This window comes from Aythya ferina (assembly GCF_964211825.1).
Source record: "Aythya ferina genome assembly, chromosome: 3".
Taxonomy (NCBI): Eukaryota; Metazoa; Chordata; class Aves; order Anseriformes; family Anatidae; genus Aythya; species Aythya ferina.
In genome coordinates, this window is record NC_140298.1 from 41,732,679 (window position 1) to 41,749,550 (window position 16,872).

A 16,872-nucleotide genomic window follows, 5' to 3' on the forward strand; every position below is an offset into this window, starting at 1 on the left:
CCATGGCCTATTTTGCAAGAATTTGTAAATAGTAAAGAACGATGAAAATGATGTAATGGAACAAGAAGCCAGGAGGGTCTCCTTCTGGATTTGGTTTCCTAGCAAATGCAAAACCTGCATTTTATTTGAGGTTTGAAAACCTTTTGATGAACCCTGAGCTTTGAGCACAGCTGGGGTGATTTATGACTTTGTGATTTCAATCTGTAGTGGGCAGAACTGTGCTGGGTTATGCAGCAGTTCTGAATTTTTGAGGTTTCACTTCAGTCATTAGCTTTTTCAGCCCTTCACTTAAATTGTTAGTGGATATAACTTTTCTCCCAGCTGTTCATTCAGACATTTCAGATAAATAAAAATGAAAACAATGCAAAGCAATCCTCCAACCTCCTAAACAGGGTTCAAATAAATACGAGTCAGTTCTAGTTTCAGTTCGGTTTTACTTGCCTACTTTATCTGATGTTGTAGTTTTTGAGTCACATGTAGTATTTCTGAGAAAACAAAGTTGACAAGATATGAATTTCTCATAGTTAAATTAAGCAGGGGTAACCAGGCAGTGCCTTGAAGAGATCATGCAGCTAGTTTTTATCTGAGCTTTGGTGGTTTTAAATAATATGCTTGCACAGAGTTAACAGAAACTGTATTTTTGCATATTTTACCTACTTTGAGTTGTGCCAAAGCACAGAATACAGGAGAAGCACTGCGTCCACTGCAACTGGAAGGTTTATCAGTTAAAACTGGAGTGTGCTCTGCCTGTGCAATTGTTTGGTGACACAAAGACCAAAACATTTTAATGCTATTAGTCATTCTGTGCCACCCTCCCAGTTCATTTGCAATTATTTACAACAGAATTGGTAGGGAAGCTCAGGGAAACATCTTGTAAGTGCCTTACTGATGTGGATACAGATGGTCAAGCGTTAGGTTGGGGGTGGAAACTTAGAGGCAGATGAAATGAGTTAACCAGTGAAGGTGCATCCTTGCTGGCTGTCAACACGGTAGTGAATAAATTGTGCTTAGGACCATGTTGTGCTGCTGAGGCAGCTGTCATGGAGAAGCTTGTGTCCGTGCTAGTCAACTCTCCCAGCTTGTGTGCAGGTGGAGGTACAGAGCTGCCAACTGGATGTGAGCCACGGAGGAGTTTCATTCCAAACCGTGCCTGGGAATTGCTTGAAGAGTGCTGGCTGGACTGGCCCAAAACCTTGCTTACGGACCTTTCCACCAGTTTAAGAATGTACACAATACCCATGTCTGGGTGTGTTGCCTGGAAGTGTTTAATATACCAGTATTGACATATCATCAGTGTCTTTCGGGATACTGGCAATGTCTTATTTTTCATTAACTCGGTTAGAAGATTTATTACGAGAAATTCAGTGTGCATTTGCTATGCGAGCATGAAATATTGCGTGTACTCCTGGTTCATTCTCAACTTGTGTGTGTCTTGAGCACTAATGACTATTGATGGCCAAATCTTTCCCAACAGCATGTCAGGAACCCGCACTGCAATATGAATCTGATAGCCCAGTGCAGGCAAGACAAAAGATCTGTTCTGGCCTGATGCCAAGAGAGCTGGCAGAAAAGAAAAATGTATTCCAGGAAATAAGTACACATCATTCTTGAATCAGAAGCTGCTAGTTGCAGCACCAAGCATATTTTACAGGAAGCAAAAGCAAATTCAATGTTTTCCAATTTGTCCAGTGCCACAATAAAAAATCACGTTAGTGCAGCATGTTTATGGTAGGATGGTTTGATCTTGAAAATGCAGCTACAATTCATGGTTAATGCCAAGCATATGCTCAGATAGAGATAGCATCTCCTACTGATTCAACAAATAAAATTCTTGTGTTTGAGAGAAATGTGCCTAGTTTCCATGTGCAGAGCCACATACATCACACTTCGAGCTTCCTTTTTTTTCTATATCCACTTTATCCTGGGGTCTCTTCTGTAATACGGGAGTCTCTTCCTGGCAATGTGATATATGCAGCAAAAATCAGAACCTGTTGGCCTATTCAGAGTAGTAGGAAACGTGTTTTCCCAATGAAAACAGACATGTTTTTGCAGAAAGGTAATCTGGTACTTCAGTATGGTGGTTAAGAATATACCTAATTGTAAGTGTGAATTTCAAATGAAGAATAGGTTTTTGTACCTTACTAAAGTAAGGCTGTAATGCCAATGAAAGATAACGCAATATAAGCTATTTCACATTCATTCTGCTGCACAGTTTTAAAAGATGTGTTATTTTCAGATATTATTAGTTAAAATTTACCTCAGTGCCTAAAATGTCACTTTTTTTTTTTTTTTTCCAGCTGTGGGACCTACTGCAAAAGTTACAGTTCATCATGACGTACATCGCTCCCTGGCAGATTGCGTGGGGGTCGTCATTCCATGTTTTTGCTCAGCTCTTTGCAATACCTCATATCCTTTATAAATTTATTCTTCTTTATTCTCAAATTCCTTTTCATGTATATAATTTAGCTACAGTGTTTGAACAAGGTGTGAAGTTTCCAGGTAGCTTGTATTTTAAAATGCAAAAATGCTTAAATCACCTCCTGGGGAATCTAGCTTTCTCTGTTTTTTGACTGTATGGGATTTGAAACTGGGAAACCAAGTTCTGACTCAGACTGCTTTATTTATGCTTGCCCACTTCTCACCTAGTCACATACTTCGACAGTTCAGAGCACCAACTTCTGACACGTCTGGAAAGAAATGGTATGGCTGGCATACTCCCTTCATCTTGGGTAGACTTTTATGTATACACAAGCTGGTTTTGTAAAGTGTTGGGCATATTGCTGATTGAGCTCTAAAATATTAAGTACTTCCTCAGTTGCTTCCAGTTAGTATCTCAGATACAAATTCATGTCAGTGAGCTAATTCCTGTTGCAACTGTCCTGATTTATTTACTTATTGCATTTCAGAAGCTGGATTTTACTATTTCTGTGTATGTTTTTCACTGTGGGACTGAAAAGCACTCTCCTTTTTTACAGTTTTTTACATTTCCACTGTGTTTTATAAGTATGTTCATCAATGCTAAAATACTTCAGAAAATGTTTCAGTGCCCTTTCCAGGGCTATGACCGTTGTCACAGAGAAGATTTTCTGAACAAAAACATCTCACTTTAAGGTCTAATTCAGTTAGAATATTGATGTAACATGGGAAAATGACTATTAAAAAAAAAAATAATAAAATTTGATCAGTTAAATTTTATTGGTATGTAAACCATTTTCAGAGACAAGCTTTTCATTTCTTCCTTCCCTTCCAACCAAAATTGTGGAAAAAGAGTTGGGTGCTTTTAGTTCAGATGTACTGAAGAATTTACTTTGTGCTGCTTATTAGATATATAAGTTTAAGTCTTTGTCCCTTTCATCTCACAGAGAGTATATTTTTTTTTTCCCCCTCAGGTGATTTTTTTCCCCTTTGCTCTTTGCTGTGATATACTGAATTATATGCTGCATTGAGTAGCTATGCTTTTGTTTAGAGTTAAGAAATATAAATGGGAGTCTTGAACAGAGAGAAGTGAAGCCAGAACAACTCCCAAAAGGAGAGCTTTAAATTGGCTATTTACAAGAGGAAAACACTTTAAAAAGTTTTGATCCATCAGAGCACTTGGAGTGATTTGTAGCAAATTTACGGAATTTCACAACAGAAAATTGGTTTTCATCTCCGTTGTAGGTATGAATTGCAGGAATGTACATATAACGTTATTTAGCAAAACATCTAACAACTAAGATTATATTTCAACAAGTTTCCCTTTGGTCGTATATTTTGTGCAGTGATAACTTTACTCTTGATGAAAGTACCAATTAAGCTTTGCAAAATGGAAAGCAGTTAACTAAGCAGGATTCAGTTTATGTACACAGTTATTACCGAAGTGATCTTGACTAGCTTTCTATTATTTATATTTACAATCTCCTTTGTAAATGCAAATCTGTCTTTCAAGGCAATGTTGCAATTAAGATACTGGTTAAATGTAAAAGTTACCATTCCCACAACAACAATAACTCTGCCTTTCTGCACAGTATTTTTATTTGTTGTTACCATAACCCTGCAGACAGTACTAATGAATAAGTATTGCAGTTTGCAGAGGCACTAAGCCTACCATTTCTTTGCAGAGTTAATTATTTGTGGCTCTTAATGGCCTAGATCACTTCTGCAAACAGGACATCAATTTTTAAACTTCAAAGTGCCTCGGTGAGCTTTTGCCATAGAGCTCAGTGATATGAGAAGTTCCTCTCACTTTAGTGCATTTAATTCAGGCGTGCAGGGTACAAAGGGCAACACACCTGGAGCTTTGCCTGGGGGAGGTTGTGGAGTCTCCACCATTAAAGACATTAAGGAATTCAGACAAACATCTGTCAGGAGACATATGTGTTTGGCTGTGGCCGCTAGATGGTCTAGGTGACCCCTTAAAGTCCCTCCTAATCCTGCGGTTCTGTGAACCGAAACACCGGGAACAGGAATAGGCTTCTGGCTGGAGCTGAGAGCTGCTGCTTCACTTCCCAATGCTTAAATGGGTAAGATGAGGCTATGTGTCTGTACCCCTTAAATTGTCAGCACACTGAGAAAGTCAGTCTAGTTTGTAGTCAAAGGAATACCTAATAAATGAACAGAGAGATTTGGAAGAAAATAAATAATAAAAAAAAGTGCTTGTAGTTCAGATTATTCTATCTATAAGAGTTCCTGCTTTGGCTGTTTCAGGCTTACAGCTCTAGCGTCAGGAAAGGAAGCCCTTTGAAACTTGGTTGTCCCACTCTCTTAAGTGATCTTGTGCCTGGTAGTGACCAAATGTCTTGGCCCATAGTAATTGCAATTAAAAATGTGGGTTTGAGGCATCAGAGGGTTTGGGCTGGGCTTATCCCATAGTTTTGTATTGAAAAAAGGGGGTGGAAGATGTTGAAACCATCAACCTTTCCAGCCACTTGTTTTGAAGCTAATTTGAATTCAAACAGATTGTTAAATAATACGTAATCTTCAAACGGAACATTTTATTTCACGCTGAACGGTTTTTAGTTAATTCTCAAAATTTGATTTTGGCCATCTTAAAAAAGAAAATCCATTATTCTCAAAGAAACAAGTTCTGCTTCTGCAGCATATAGCATAACAAAGATGGCACGCAGGAGAACTGTCTTGGGACGTAGAACAGGAAAGTATGCCTGTACCTTTTTGGCAGTTATGTATATATATCTGCATACACCATGTATATACATCTGTATGCCATTGTACACATCAGCTGTAGGTAAGTCGGCCTGGTGCTGTTACTTGTTCCTGTGATATGCTTACATACATGAAACACTTTATTAAAACCACTCTTCACAAGTCTAATGGGTAATGGCTTCCAACTTGCATACAGCAGAGCATTATGTCTTTCAGCAAAAATAAAAATGTTGCTACTGCTTATGCCTTTAACACAAGCAGTTCACAGGGGAGTCCTAAATGTCTTAACTCATGATGGTGGCAGTTTTAAAATCAATAATGGCATTAGAACCCTCTTAAGAAAACTTGATTTACTGTCCTTATCTGTCCTCCTTACTCTCTTTTTGTCTCTTCAGCTTCAGTGCCTCCTTCCCTTATCTGACACTTGTAAATACTTGTTCATCTTTTACAGCCAATGGTGGTTATGACTCCAGCATAACATGACAGTTTAACTTTTGATGCACTTGCTTCCTGCTCTGTGCTCTCTGTTGCTTTTTGAACTTTAGATTCTGAGGGCAGCTCATTTTGCAAGTTCACTAATGCACAAAGACACCATTCAGGACCACTCTCTTTTAATACGTTTGAGGGATTCAAGAGATATCTCTTGGCAAATATTTGTTTCTAGATTTTGAAAATTACTTTGAAAGCATGGCTAGTGAGCTGTTTTATGGAAATAGTGTGCTGCAAATGATGCTACACGTGTAAAGATAATTATCGTAAAGTCTCAGACTGTGGGACACACATTATTAGAACAGAGTAAGCTAAAGGACTGTGGGTACTGTGTGATTTGACAGTAATTTTAGTCTGAGATGCAATTAATTGCAGTACTTTGATCATTGCTCCTTTGTCCTTGGCATTTTTATTTAGTACTTTCTTCCCAAGAGAAGCATAAGGAAGGACAACTGGTCTCTTATGCCAACTTGGAAACTATTTTCCCAAGCTTTCATGGTCCCGGTATGATTTAAAGAAGAGTTGATCCCTAACATTTAATTTGCCTATTTGTGTGTGTGTGTGTGTTTCTGTTTTTAAATCATGTTCCTTTTAACATGCATGTTTTTCGTATCCTTGTCTATCTTCTAAGATGCTTTCCAGCAGCCTGGAATAGGAATTTACATTTAAAGTAAGCCATGGATTCAGGCATTCATGATGGTGTTTGGGTGATGTTTTTTATTCCCCTGCCCTCACCTTCTCATTTTGTATATGTTTTGAAAAGCATGAAATGCAGAACACTTTTACACTTTTTTTTTTAACCTTTCAGTCAGCATGGAATATTAAATGGTCAGTAAAAACTAACTTGAAAGCATGATTTTGAGGCAGCATGTTGGATTGAATAGGCATAGTTATTTCTCTATACACTAGATAATCTTAGAAAAAGCAGAAACTCACAGAAGGCAATGCTGGATTCACTGGAAGCAAGACTAATGCGCAGAACTAAGAATTTCCAAGGAAATTAATATTAGTGGTTTTTTTTTGTGTGTGTGTGTGAATTAAACCCTTTCTGTCAGACCTCTCGAAAGCCACTTTGTGTTGAAGATATGCTTGGTTGCTGGAAAAGGGCACTTCACTGCTCTGGCTACAGTCTGGATCTGTCCTCAGGCAGAGATTAGACAGTCACCCTGCTAATACCATACTCTGTTCAGACATGTCACCTCCATTACAGCTGCGTAGCACTGAAAAGCCACAGATTACATGCTGGTAATTGGCAATTTGGCACTGCCTGCCTTCATTTCCTCTCCTCCCTCCACCTCTTTGGTAAAATAAATAATAAAAAGGCAAAAATGGTTTGAAGAGCTGCCTCAACAATGTTTTGATAGTATGATGAAATCATTTGTGTTACCTTAACTTGCAGTTTTCAGACTCTGCTATGCTTTTTTTCCAAACTCTGGCCACTTCAGTCTTTTCTACTCCGCTGAGTCCATTTCTTGGTAGTGTCATCTTTATCGCATCATATGCAAGACCGATCAAGTTCTGGGAGAAAAACTACAAGTAAGACTATTCAAAAGTTTTCTACACTTGTTATTTTTAAAGGTTTTGCTCTCATTCATTTCATTTGTGGAGATATTTTTCTTTCCAAAGATATTCCTTAAATTCTTGTAGGCCTTGAGAGGTTAACCTTTGAATCTTGATTCTGGTGCTTTACTATTTCATGATTATTTAGTTATTTCTGAACGTGTATTTAAACAATTATCAGCACGCTACAGATGAGGTGTCATGTTGCATTTGTTGTGCAGGCATACAGTAATGAAGCTGTGAAAACAAACACGGTGAAACTCCCAGTTGTCAGCCCTTTTTGTCTTGCTAGCTACTGTTAGCAACTAAATCTGTTAAGCCTTTGGCACCAAAGTCAGGCTGCATTAATATATTTTATACTGGCCTGCTGAAACAGTAGCACTTGGGCTGTGGCAGGTAACTCTCAGAGAAGTGATGATGAGTGTGCATTGTAATTACTTGCTACATCTGATCTTAGAGTTTGACATAAGAATTGATTTTGTCAGAATTTAGCCATCATTCATTTGGTTTCAGAAGGAGGTAAACTTAGAATATTGAACAGGTTGAATAAAGACTTTCTGCTTCTTTTACCCTGTAGGATTTCAAAGCTCTTGGTAACTGGAATCTAATGGGTTCCCAACAAGAGTGGTAGAGGCAGGAGAACTCTGTCCTTTCCAAGTAGAGAGAGTTTTCAGAGCAAATACCTAGTAACATGTAACCGGGCTCTGAGTAAGTTGTGGCAGCTGCAGAACAGCAACAGAAGGTACAAAGTAAAAATTGCATTGGCCAAAGCAGGATTTGGCCAGACCGTTGAGAAGTGTTGTACATTTATCACACTTCTGGTATCAATACCACTGATGCATCTGAGCACCTTCAGAGAATTCAGAACTTGAAATTGTAGTAATTGGTTCTTCCATCTTTTAGGGGAAATGGTCTGATGAGTTTTTGAAGATTTTTTTTTTTTTTTTAATTTGACTTGTGTCAGTGAGTGCACATGTACTCCTCTGTACAGAAACTACTGAGACAAAGCCAAGTTACATAAAGCTTCTGGATATGATGAGATTTGTGAAAGGGTTTTGGGGTGAGCCAAGTTTTGTACACTGGCGTCAGATCTTCATAAAGTTATTTCTCACACATCCTTTTCTGGGTCAGCAGGTTCATTATTTCATTGGAGTGAAACTTGAGGGCAGGCTTGGAAAAGCAGGAAGCTACTGCCAATCCCACAGACAGCTTTATATTTTCTGACAGAAACCTTGAACCACATTAAGTAGGAAGTGGGAGAATTGAACATCTGCTGCATTTTACTTCAGCTAGAACATTTTAATGTGGCATGTGGCTTCTTTTCTAGGTACAGGTTAGAGAATCAAGCTCAGTGGTTGTACATTTCTTCCATGGTGTTAGATTAGTGTGGTATCTGTAGGCTATTGTACATGGAAATAGCTGGGACCATTTTCATTTGCTTTTGGTGGTATAAGGCTTTTGGGACAATGTGAACAGAAGATATTCAAAGGAATTTCAAAATATAGTGCTTGATATTTAAATAAGGGGGTCTGGTTTTTGTCAGTAGTGACTGTCAGTGATCCCCATCAAAGGAAATAAAGAAGTTAGCACTAATCATTTTTGAGTGTGAAAAACAAACACTTTTAATGCTTTAAACCACTCCCATTTGTCTGTTCAAAATAATCATTCACTACAACTTTGTCTTCAATGTGAATGCTCACATTAGACTGAAAAAAATTGTGCTTGGGTGTTAGAAATTCTAATGTATCTTTTATGGTCTTCTCACTTAAAACACAGAAACCTCAACCTGGCCCCCCAAAACCTTTCAGAAGTAGTAAACAGCTTTGTAGAAGACTGATAGTTATCAAAGCAAAATAACTGTCTGAACCTGTGGCATTCCACAACGTGCACCTCCTAAATTTATGTTCATTTGATCTCTAGCACTTCTGATTCTCCTTTCCCTCACTTGAGTTTCAGTATTTCGTCCCTCACATGAAGAACTGAGAAGAGTTAGAGTTTGACTGAAAAATTCCTGGGTTATTAAAGGAATTCAGTAAAAAGACAAAAAGATAGGGGAAGGGAGTAATATTGTATTAAGAATAGGGAAATTTCCTACAAAACACTTGAAATAATTGAATAAAGCGAGACTAGCATTGCTTTATTGCCTTAGATCTTGACTCTTCCATATCTGAAAACTCAAAGAGATGGCATGAATGCTTTCTATCGGAGCCATGGAGTTAAATAGGCTCAGGAACTTGAACTAGAGGGGGAAGTTGTTCTGGTTCCTCCATTGACCTCATCGATAAAGGTACTGAAGAGAACCGGCACCAACAGTGAGCCCTGGGGGACACCACTAGAGACTGGCCTCCAGCTGGATTTAACTCCATTCACTGCTCTCTTTGAGACCAGCCACGCACCCAGTTTTTTACTCAAGGAAGCGTACACCCCTGGGTAACATTGGGTGTAACCCAATGAAGCACACACCCCATTCCTTGGGTTTCTGATGGGACATCTGCCACTCCAGGTGATGTGATCTGGAGCTGAAAGTCTCAGAGAACTGAGACAATAGCTTGTTTGTTTTTTTCAAGGAGATGGAGGAACTCAAGTAGGTTAAAAAGAAAAAGTAAAAAAAAGCTCATTTTGACAGTGAGCAAACTGTGAAATTCCTAGCAAGCTCTTCAAAATTCAGGAATCATACTGTGCCTATTTGTGCTCTGGCGGCGTGTGTGCAGAGCATGGGTGTTCTTCCCCGGAGTCAACACACACTATTTGTTTAGTGTGTGCACTTCTGTGGACCTTTCTGGGGGGATAGGGATGGGTGATTTTAAAGAAGAGATTAAAAAAAGAAAAAAAGGGCAATAAGGGGGGAGGTTAAGAAAGAACAACTTGTCATGCAACCATTTTTTACAGCTTTTGCTGCCATTGTTGTTGAAAAGAGAGGGGCGTGAATTCAGAAAGCTGGCCTGCTCTCATGAGCTGCTTGTCCCATGGGAGTCCAACTGTGAGAAATTTTCTCTTTAAAGCAAACAAACAACGTCAACAAAAAAATAGGTTTGATGCTACACTGGGTTTGTCCTGTCGTTAGCTTGGGTTCTGCTTCCCAGTTTGAAGAGTTCTGTTTTACTCTGTATTTTCACAGCTGGTAGAATGATTAGGCCATAGATGGCAGGGAGAGAAAAGGAAATAGCAGTAAATCTTATTTAATGTATAGGCACTTTAAAGCATAGTGCTTGTTCCAATGCTGTTGTTTCATTCCACTGCTTTGCTTTTTTTCTTAAACACTTTGCCTCTCCCCCTCCTTCTGTCCTCTTATCTTGCTTTGTATCTTGGACACGGCAGCAGGCAGAACCGAGTAGAAAGTTTCCTTTCATTCCCCAGTGGGTCTAATCCCTGGATCATGCGGAGCAGCCCCTTCTCTGCTGCAGCTGTGACTTGTCCCCATAAAGAGCACACTGCCAGCAGCAATCCAGAGATTTCAGTGCCTACACGCCTCTCTCTCCTCTGCCCTGCTCCTTCCTGCCTCTGTTCTTTCTTGGTCATCTGGTTTGGTGCCTATTTTTGGGGAAGGCACAGCTTGCGTTTGCTTTGAAGGGTCTCTAGTGAATTACCGTGTGGTGTAACTAAATTAGTTAAGTGTCTCTAAAGAGGCTGTGATTAAGTTGCCAGTTATCTCAGAATGGCACTACCGGATGCCTCTCTGTGTCTGAGACTATGTGAACAAGTCTTTCTTTTCTCCAAGTGCATCAGTATGTTGTTGCTCTGTCATTGTGGTCTGGAAAATAGCTGCTGGTAAGGTTCTTCTAGCTGGGGATGGAGGGCAAGGAAGACCTGCCCTGTCTCAGATTTAGTGCAGTTTCCATTTTCTTTTTTCCAACTGGCTGACATCACTTGTTCCTCATGCACAGCCTGCAGGTGGAGTGGGGAGCTTTTTCCCAGTGTGGACATAACCAGGACTGACCCCACATCATGCACGTGTGTGGGGAAAAAAGCTGTGAAATGTGCCCATCTGCTCCCTCCCTTCTTCCCATAAAATAACAAGCCTTCCACTTCCAAATGGTTATTTTTTAACATACCCTAGTGCATCTGGTTTCCCTGTGATCCGGCTTGTCTAGTACAGCTGCTGAACCCCCTGATCTGAATACAAAATGCCATTCACCCACAACTGTCTGTGGGCCTTGCTTGGGAGCTGCATATTCAGACCTTTCACGTTCTCCTTTTTCAGGCTGGTTTTCTTTTTTCTTTAGTCTTTTCTCATTATGTTGTTTAATTTCTCATATGTTCTTAGACCTCCGTAGTGGTGATGTTTACAGAGGAACAACTGCAGCAGATGTTTATAGTTCAGTAGTCTGAGACATTGATTTATAATGAATACTTTCAAGAAAGGTACATTAACCTCTGAAGTCAACAATTATAGCATGACTTAAGCATAAGAAAACCCTTTTTTCCCCGTATCTATAGGAGTTACTGTTTGTCTTACTTCCTCAAATATAATTTCAGAAATATTTTGTTTTGACTATGTCGCTGCCAGTTGTCATTACTCAGAATTCAATCTTCTCTGAATGCTTTCAGCCCCTGGCATGAAAGGCACGTTGCACCAAGCAGTTCTGCAGCTCATTGCAATCTTTTCAGTTTCTTCTAAACTGCTTCTCCTTCTCTGCTAATTTTTGTGTTTGGCTGCTTCTGTTTCTCTGTTTTTATAACCGGAGCAGAAAGAAGCACTGTATTCCAGTTCAAAGATTTTACAGTACTGGGCTTACAGTTCCTTTGTTATCAGTTCCTATTCGGTTTTATTTCTGTTAGCCCCTTTGGTGACCACAGCTCTTTTAAGAGCGTTCTTCACTGGGTTGACCTCAGGGCTTCTCCAGGCTTGTATTGAGTGTTAAGATAATTTAAAACTCAGCAAAATAGTATAAATAAGTTTCAGCGTGTAGATAAAAACCACAGTGGGCACTCATTAGTGCCCGGGACTTACAAGTCGAAACAAACAGGATCAATGAATGAATGGCTTTTAGTCTGAATTTTTGGTGTGTTGTCTTCAAATCAGAATGGGTCACCTGATAGAGCATAATGAATTCTTTGAGTCTTTCTGATGCAAAGGGATTTAGATCCTTGAACCCTCAGCCTAGCTTGTTACTAGGGGATCCTGAGGTCTGCCCATGGATACAGCATTCCTGCTGATGGCAGTGGCACTCCCCACCTGGCAGTGATGCAAAAGCTGAAGCATTAGCAGGTTGCTGCTATTCTTCCTTCATTACTCTTCCTTCATAACTGGAAAATTTCCCCAATAAAGATGTTTTTTGGAAAAAAAAAAAAAAGCTTCTCTCTTGAAACTTTGAATATAAACTGCTCTCTGGGAAGTTGCACCCTGTTCTTCAGGCACATGTGTGGTCACAGTTCTGGCATTGGGGAGAGAATAGAGGAAAACAAAACATTTGAACAGTGAGGAACATCTTTGTCTGTATTCCAGTTTTAGCTCTTCATGAGCTCTGAAGTTGAATGTTACTCATTGTACTTGCTCATCTGATTGTCTTCTCAGGACCCTTTCCTCCCTGCTCTTGTACCTGTATGGTACATTTTTTTCACATTGCACACCATAAGCACTGTCACTGGACTTGTACCTACAGCACTGGCTTGGTCTTTAATCCCCTTCAGTGGATGTGCAGGGCTTTGAGGTGCTGCTTCAGGTAAAGCCCCAGGCTAAAAGAAGTCCTACAAGAAATCGTGTCCTGCTCCATGTCTTGACCTGCCATCTCCCTCTTAGCAAGTGCCCTCGTGTGTGTGCATGCCCCTTTGGCCACTTGCTGTAGCACAGATGTATGCACATGTCCTCTCCAAACCAGCCCTCGGCGTACTGCTTGACTCCACAACAAGAGTCACAGCTATCTGGGAAAAGACAGGTGAGGAAAAATGGGATCCTTCAGCCAAATAGAACTGGCATTAAGATAAATGTTTTCTAAGTTGCCAAGAGTTTTACACACAAGGGAGGCTAGACAAAATTCAAAGCTGCATTTTGACTGTTTGGCAGTATCTCTTTAACTGGTAACATCTCGTCTTCTCAAATTTTGCCTGTGGCAGTCAATAAAACAAATTGAGGCTAATTGAATAGGAGCCATATGTGTGATAATTAATTGGGAGTGCATTCTGATTCAGTGCTCTGTAGTTCCCTGCCGAGCTAAAGATGCATTCACAACTCCAGTTCACTGAATCACTCTAAGAGGACAGAATAAAGACAGAAGGGAGGCATCAGAGAGAGAATGCATGCTGAGGCCATGCAGGAACGCAAGCAGAGATCAAAACCACAAGCAGGATAAATGAAAAGGGAAAGGGATGGGCAAAGAAGCAAAATGCGTGCAGCAGAGAGGATAGCGCAACAGACATTCATAATCAGGAAGTCAGACCTATAGAGAAAAAAAAATCATGAGAACAATAGAAGAAGACTTTGAGAGATATTTGGAAAGGAAAGCAGGAACAAGGCAGAAGAGAATAGACTCATAAATCAGAAATAGGAAGCAAGTAATATTTTAAGGGCTTGTATGGATATACAGTGGTACTACATTTTTATAAGCTATTCTTCTAATGCTTAGCTTCCAAATTATGTAAATCCAATGAGAATAAATGAACTCATGAAATTTCTGTCATGTTGAGTATTGGAAACCTATTGAAATGTATTTACTGAATTTCAATAAGAATAAGTGTTCTCAGAAAGTGTTCATCCTATTCACTTGGATAATGCAGATTGCCTCCTGTTTTAGATTTAACTGAATAAAATGTTTAGGGGCAAGCTGAAGTTAGGAGCAGTAAACTCATACCTTTCTTTCAAGAAGATGCTTATTCAACGAGCTTCTGTCAAGATGGAAAGATGGGAAAAGCTGAGATCCCAGAGGAGATGTTCAGCAGGAGTGTAACCATTGAAACTGAGGTGATGTGCAAGTTGTGTACAGGTTGCAGCAGGGAAATGCTACGGCTTGCTCAAGTCCTGGTTGTGTCCTGATATGCAAGGGTATATACTAGACCCAAAATGCCTGAGGGCTTAGAAGAGCAAAATGTAAAATCTCTCTCACTTGGCTCTGAGATTATGCAAAATGCAGAATTATACCACATTGCCACTGAGAATTGTCCCTGAAGCTTTGTGTGAATTGGCAATAGGTAAATATTGGATGAGTGCTGGAGAAATACTTTTTCTATCCTTTGGCTACCAGAGTTTGCTCTCAGAACACCACCTAGTTCAACCACGTGTTGGAGATTTTTTCAGTCTGAAAAGCTGCAGGGACTGCCATAATGACTGCTGGAAGTGATCAACATTCTCCACAGTCCGTGGAATTAGTGTGTATATATATATGAAAGAAATTAAGTAGCAAGGTAGACAGCTAAGATGAAAAAGGGTATTGGTGACATTTTGGTAAAGCATTTGTGAATATTTTGAAGTACACAGATACTCAAATAGCTAGCTTACAAATAAGAGGTGAGTTTCCCTGCTAAACCTTTGAATGTCAGAGCATTTAGGTGGGCTGTTTAAATTCATGTTTGGCCATTCAGCTTTTGATCTCAGATGCACATCTCTCACTTGCATTCCTTTTGGTGCAGAATGACACAAGCCTTGTTTGCAGGAACAGCAGGCTGCAGAATAGGCTAAGGTCTTAAACAGTCTCAGAAATAGTTTCTCAGAAAATGGCCACAAACCAAACCATAACAAAAAACCTACAACCATGAATCTCTCAGAATGAATTATAAAAGTCTTTTAAGAAAGCAAAGGAAGGAAGCACAACAGGAAACATGATAGATAATAAAATGTCCCCATGTTTTAAAAGGAACCTTCAGCAGGACAGTCTTTAACAAGTTTTTTACATCTTAGCCTTCCCCCAGTTTCCTAGCATGCAATCAAAGCCACTTTTTATTTTGCTAGACAAAACACGGGGGGAGGGAGGGAAGGAAGGGAGGAAGAAAGCATGAAGAATAAAATTTAGAGTGAGTGATCAGGAAGGAGAAATTGTTCCATTTTTGAAAGATCTTTCCTTATTAACATGAATTAAACCTAGGGCATGTCTTCCATGCAACTGCCCAGAAAACCTGGCCATGGTTATGCACGAAGGGGCTATCAGCCTTTGCTGTTATAATCGTGCTGAAAGTGTTCTGCCTTTTAGATGAAATTGATTTAAAACTACTTGGGCATCCTCACACGTCCAATTAGTACCATCATTTTTGCCTCTGGTGTCCTTCAAATATTCATGGATGCTTGCTTATTCTGCTATTTCCTTGTTCACCCCCCCACCCCTTGCTATCGTAGCCTACTACTACTGTGTTTTTAATGTTAAGCCTTCCGTTTATAGTGCCAGCAGCATAAGACATTCAAATGGAAATGCTGAGGATTTTTTCCAGACTCCATGAATAGTCATAGGGCTGCAGCATAGTAATGTTCCTCCCTGTTAGACTTGTCTGTTAGATGTCATGGAAAGATGGATTAAAATTCATTGGACACAGACAGACGAAGAACTTTGGATCTACCCTAGAAATGCATCTCGTGCATCCCCCAGAGGGACTGCTTTTCTTTGTTTTGTTCTCTTTCATAGCAGAGATCCACTCCTTCACAGCAGGAATTCTGGAAATCTTGACTTTGTGTTTGGGGCAAAATCCAGCAACATCAAGGCAGATTGTGTTCATTTATGTTCATCTTCTGGAAATGAGCACTGCAATGATCTTTTTTTTTTTTCCCTTAGTTTGCTTAATTCTCACCATCTGTGGTATGTTCCCAGGCTGCCTGAATCCACCTCAGACTCTTTTCTACCTTTCTAAGGAATTTCGGAGAGCAAAGCTGAAGAAGACAGTCTTTCCAGGTTGAAAAATGAGGTAGTATTTTTGGACAAGGAAAGTATAGGAAGTGACTTCATCTTTTTGCAAAGGAAGCAATAGTTATAATGACACAAACAGTGGTACACAAGGCAGTAGATTATCTCACTGTCCATATAGATGCTAGATTAAAAGAGCATGAGCCAGTTCCTGAAATATCTAAGAAGGACGTTGACTTGAAAATTGAAGATGTTCAAAGACAATCACTTGCTCTCAGGGGCAAGTGCCCAAGGACCTGTGCTTGGTTTGCATAGAATAATGCAGTTCAGGAAGAAATCCAATTACTGAGCTAATTATCACCTTGGATGAGTGGTAACAACCAGATTTCAAGCCAGAAGCCACTGGAGGCAAGCCCAAATCACCCACTTGTCCCAGAAGTTCGCTTTAGGGGGTCCTAGCTGACAGCAAAAAGCCCAGGAGTAAAGGTGTAGCAGTTGGAGCATCAGGAACAGTGTATTAGAGTTTAATGCTATGCAAATTCCCGTTGGCTTCAAGAAGGTGCAAACATAGCTTTGGTTACTAATGACTGTGGAAGATTTTTATCTGATTTTTACCTAGGTGTATTACCTGACTGAATTTATTGAAGTAAACTGAATCTCAGGACAAAAGTAGTTCACCATTTGCTTTTCCAACTGTACATATTGCCTTTGGTCTTCATAAAAATTTAAAACTATGCTTCAAAATATCAGTATAAAGCTTTGAGTTTCTCTAGTACTATCCAAAATGGTGAATCCTTTCTTATCTTGTGTCCCGAGGCCCATGTTTTCCCTCCTCAAGAAATCAATACTGTGCTTGGAATTGGGGGGAAAAGCCACAACAGAGCCTGGTTTCATTTGGTTTGGGAGAACTGCGCTGCTT

At 39.8% G+C, this 16,872-nt stretch overlaps 1 protein-coding gene across 2 annotated transcripts in view; it reads left to right on the top strand.

Annotated features, from left to right (window-relative positions):
- PCNX2 (pecanex 2) overlaps positions 1–16,872 on the top strand; it is a 158,448-nt gene that overhangs the window by 95,284 nt on the left and 46,292 nt on the right. For both annotated transcript variants that reach the window (XM_084515825.1, XM_084515826.1), the window contains exons 22-23: positions 2,298–2,406; positions 7,038–7,167. In XM_084515825.1, the coding sequence (XP_084371951.1) occupies positions 2,298–2,406; positions 7,038–7,167 (239 nt within the window). The remainder of the gene's footprint in view (positions 1–2,297; positions 2,407–7,037; positions 7,168–16,872) is intronic.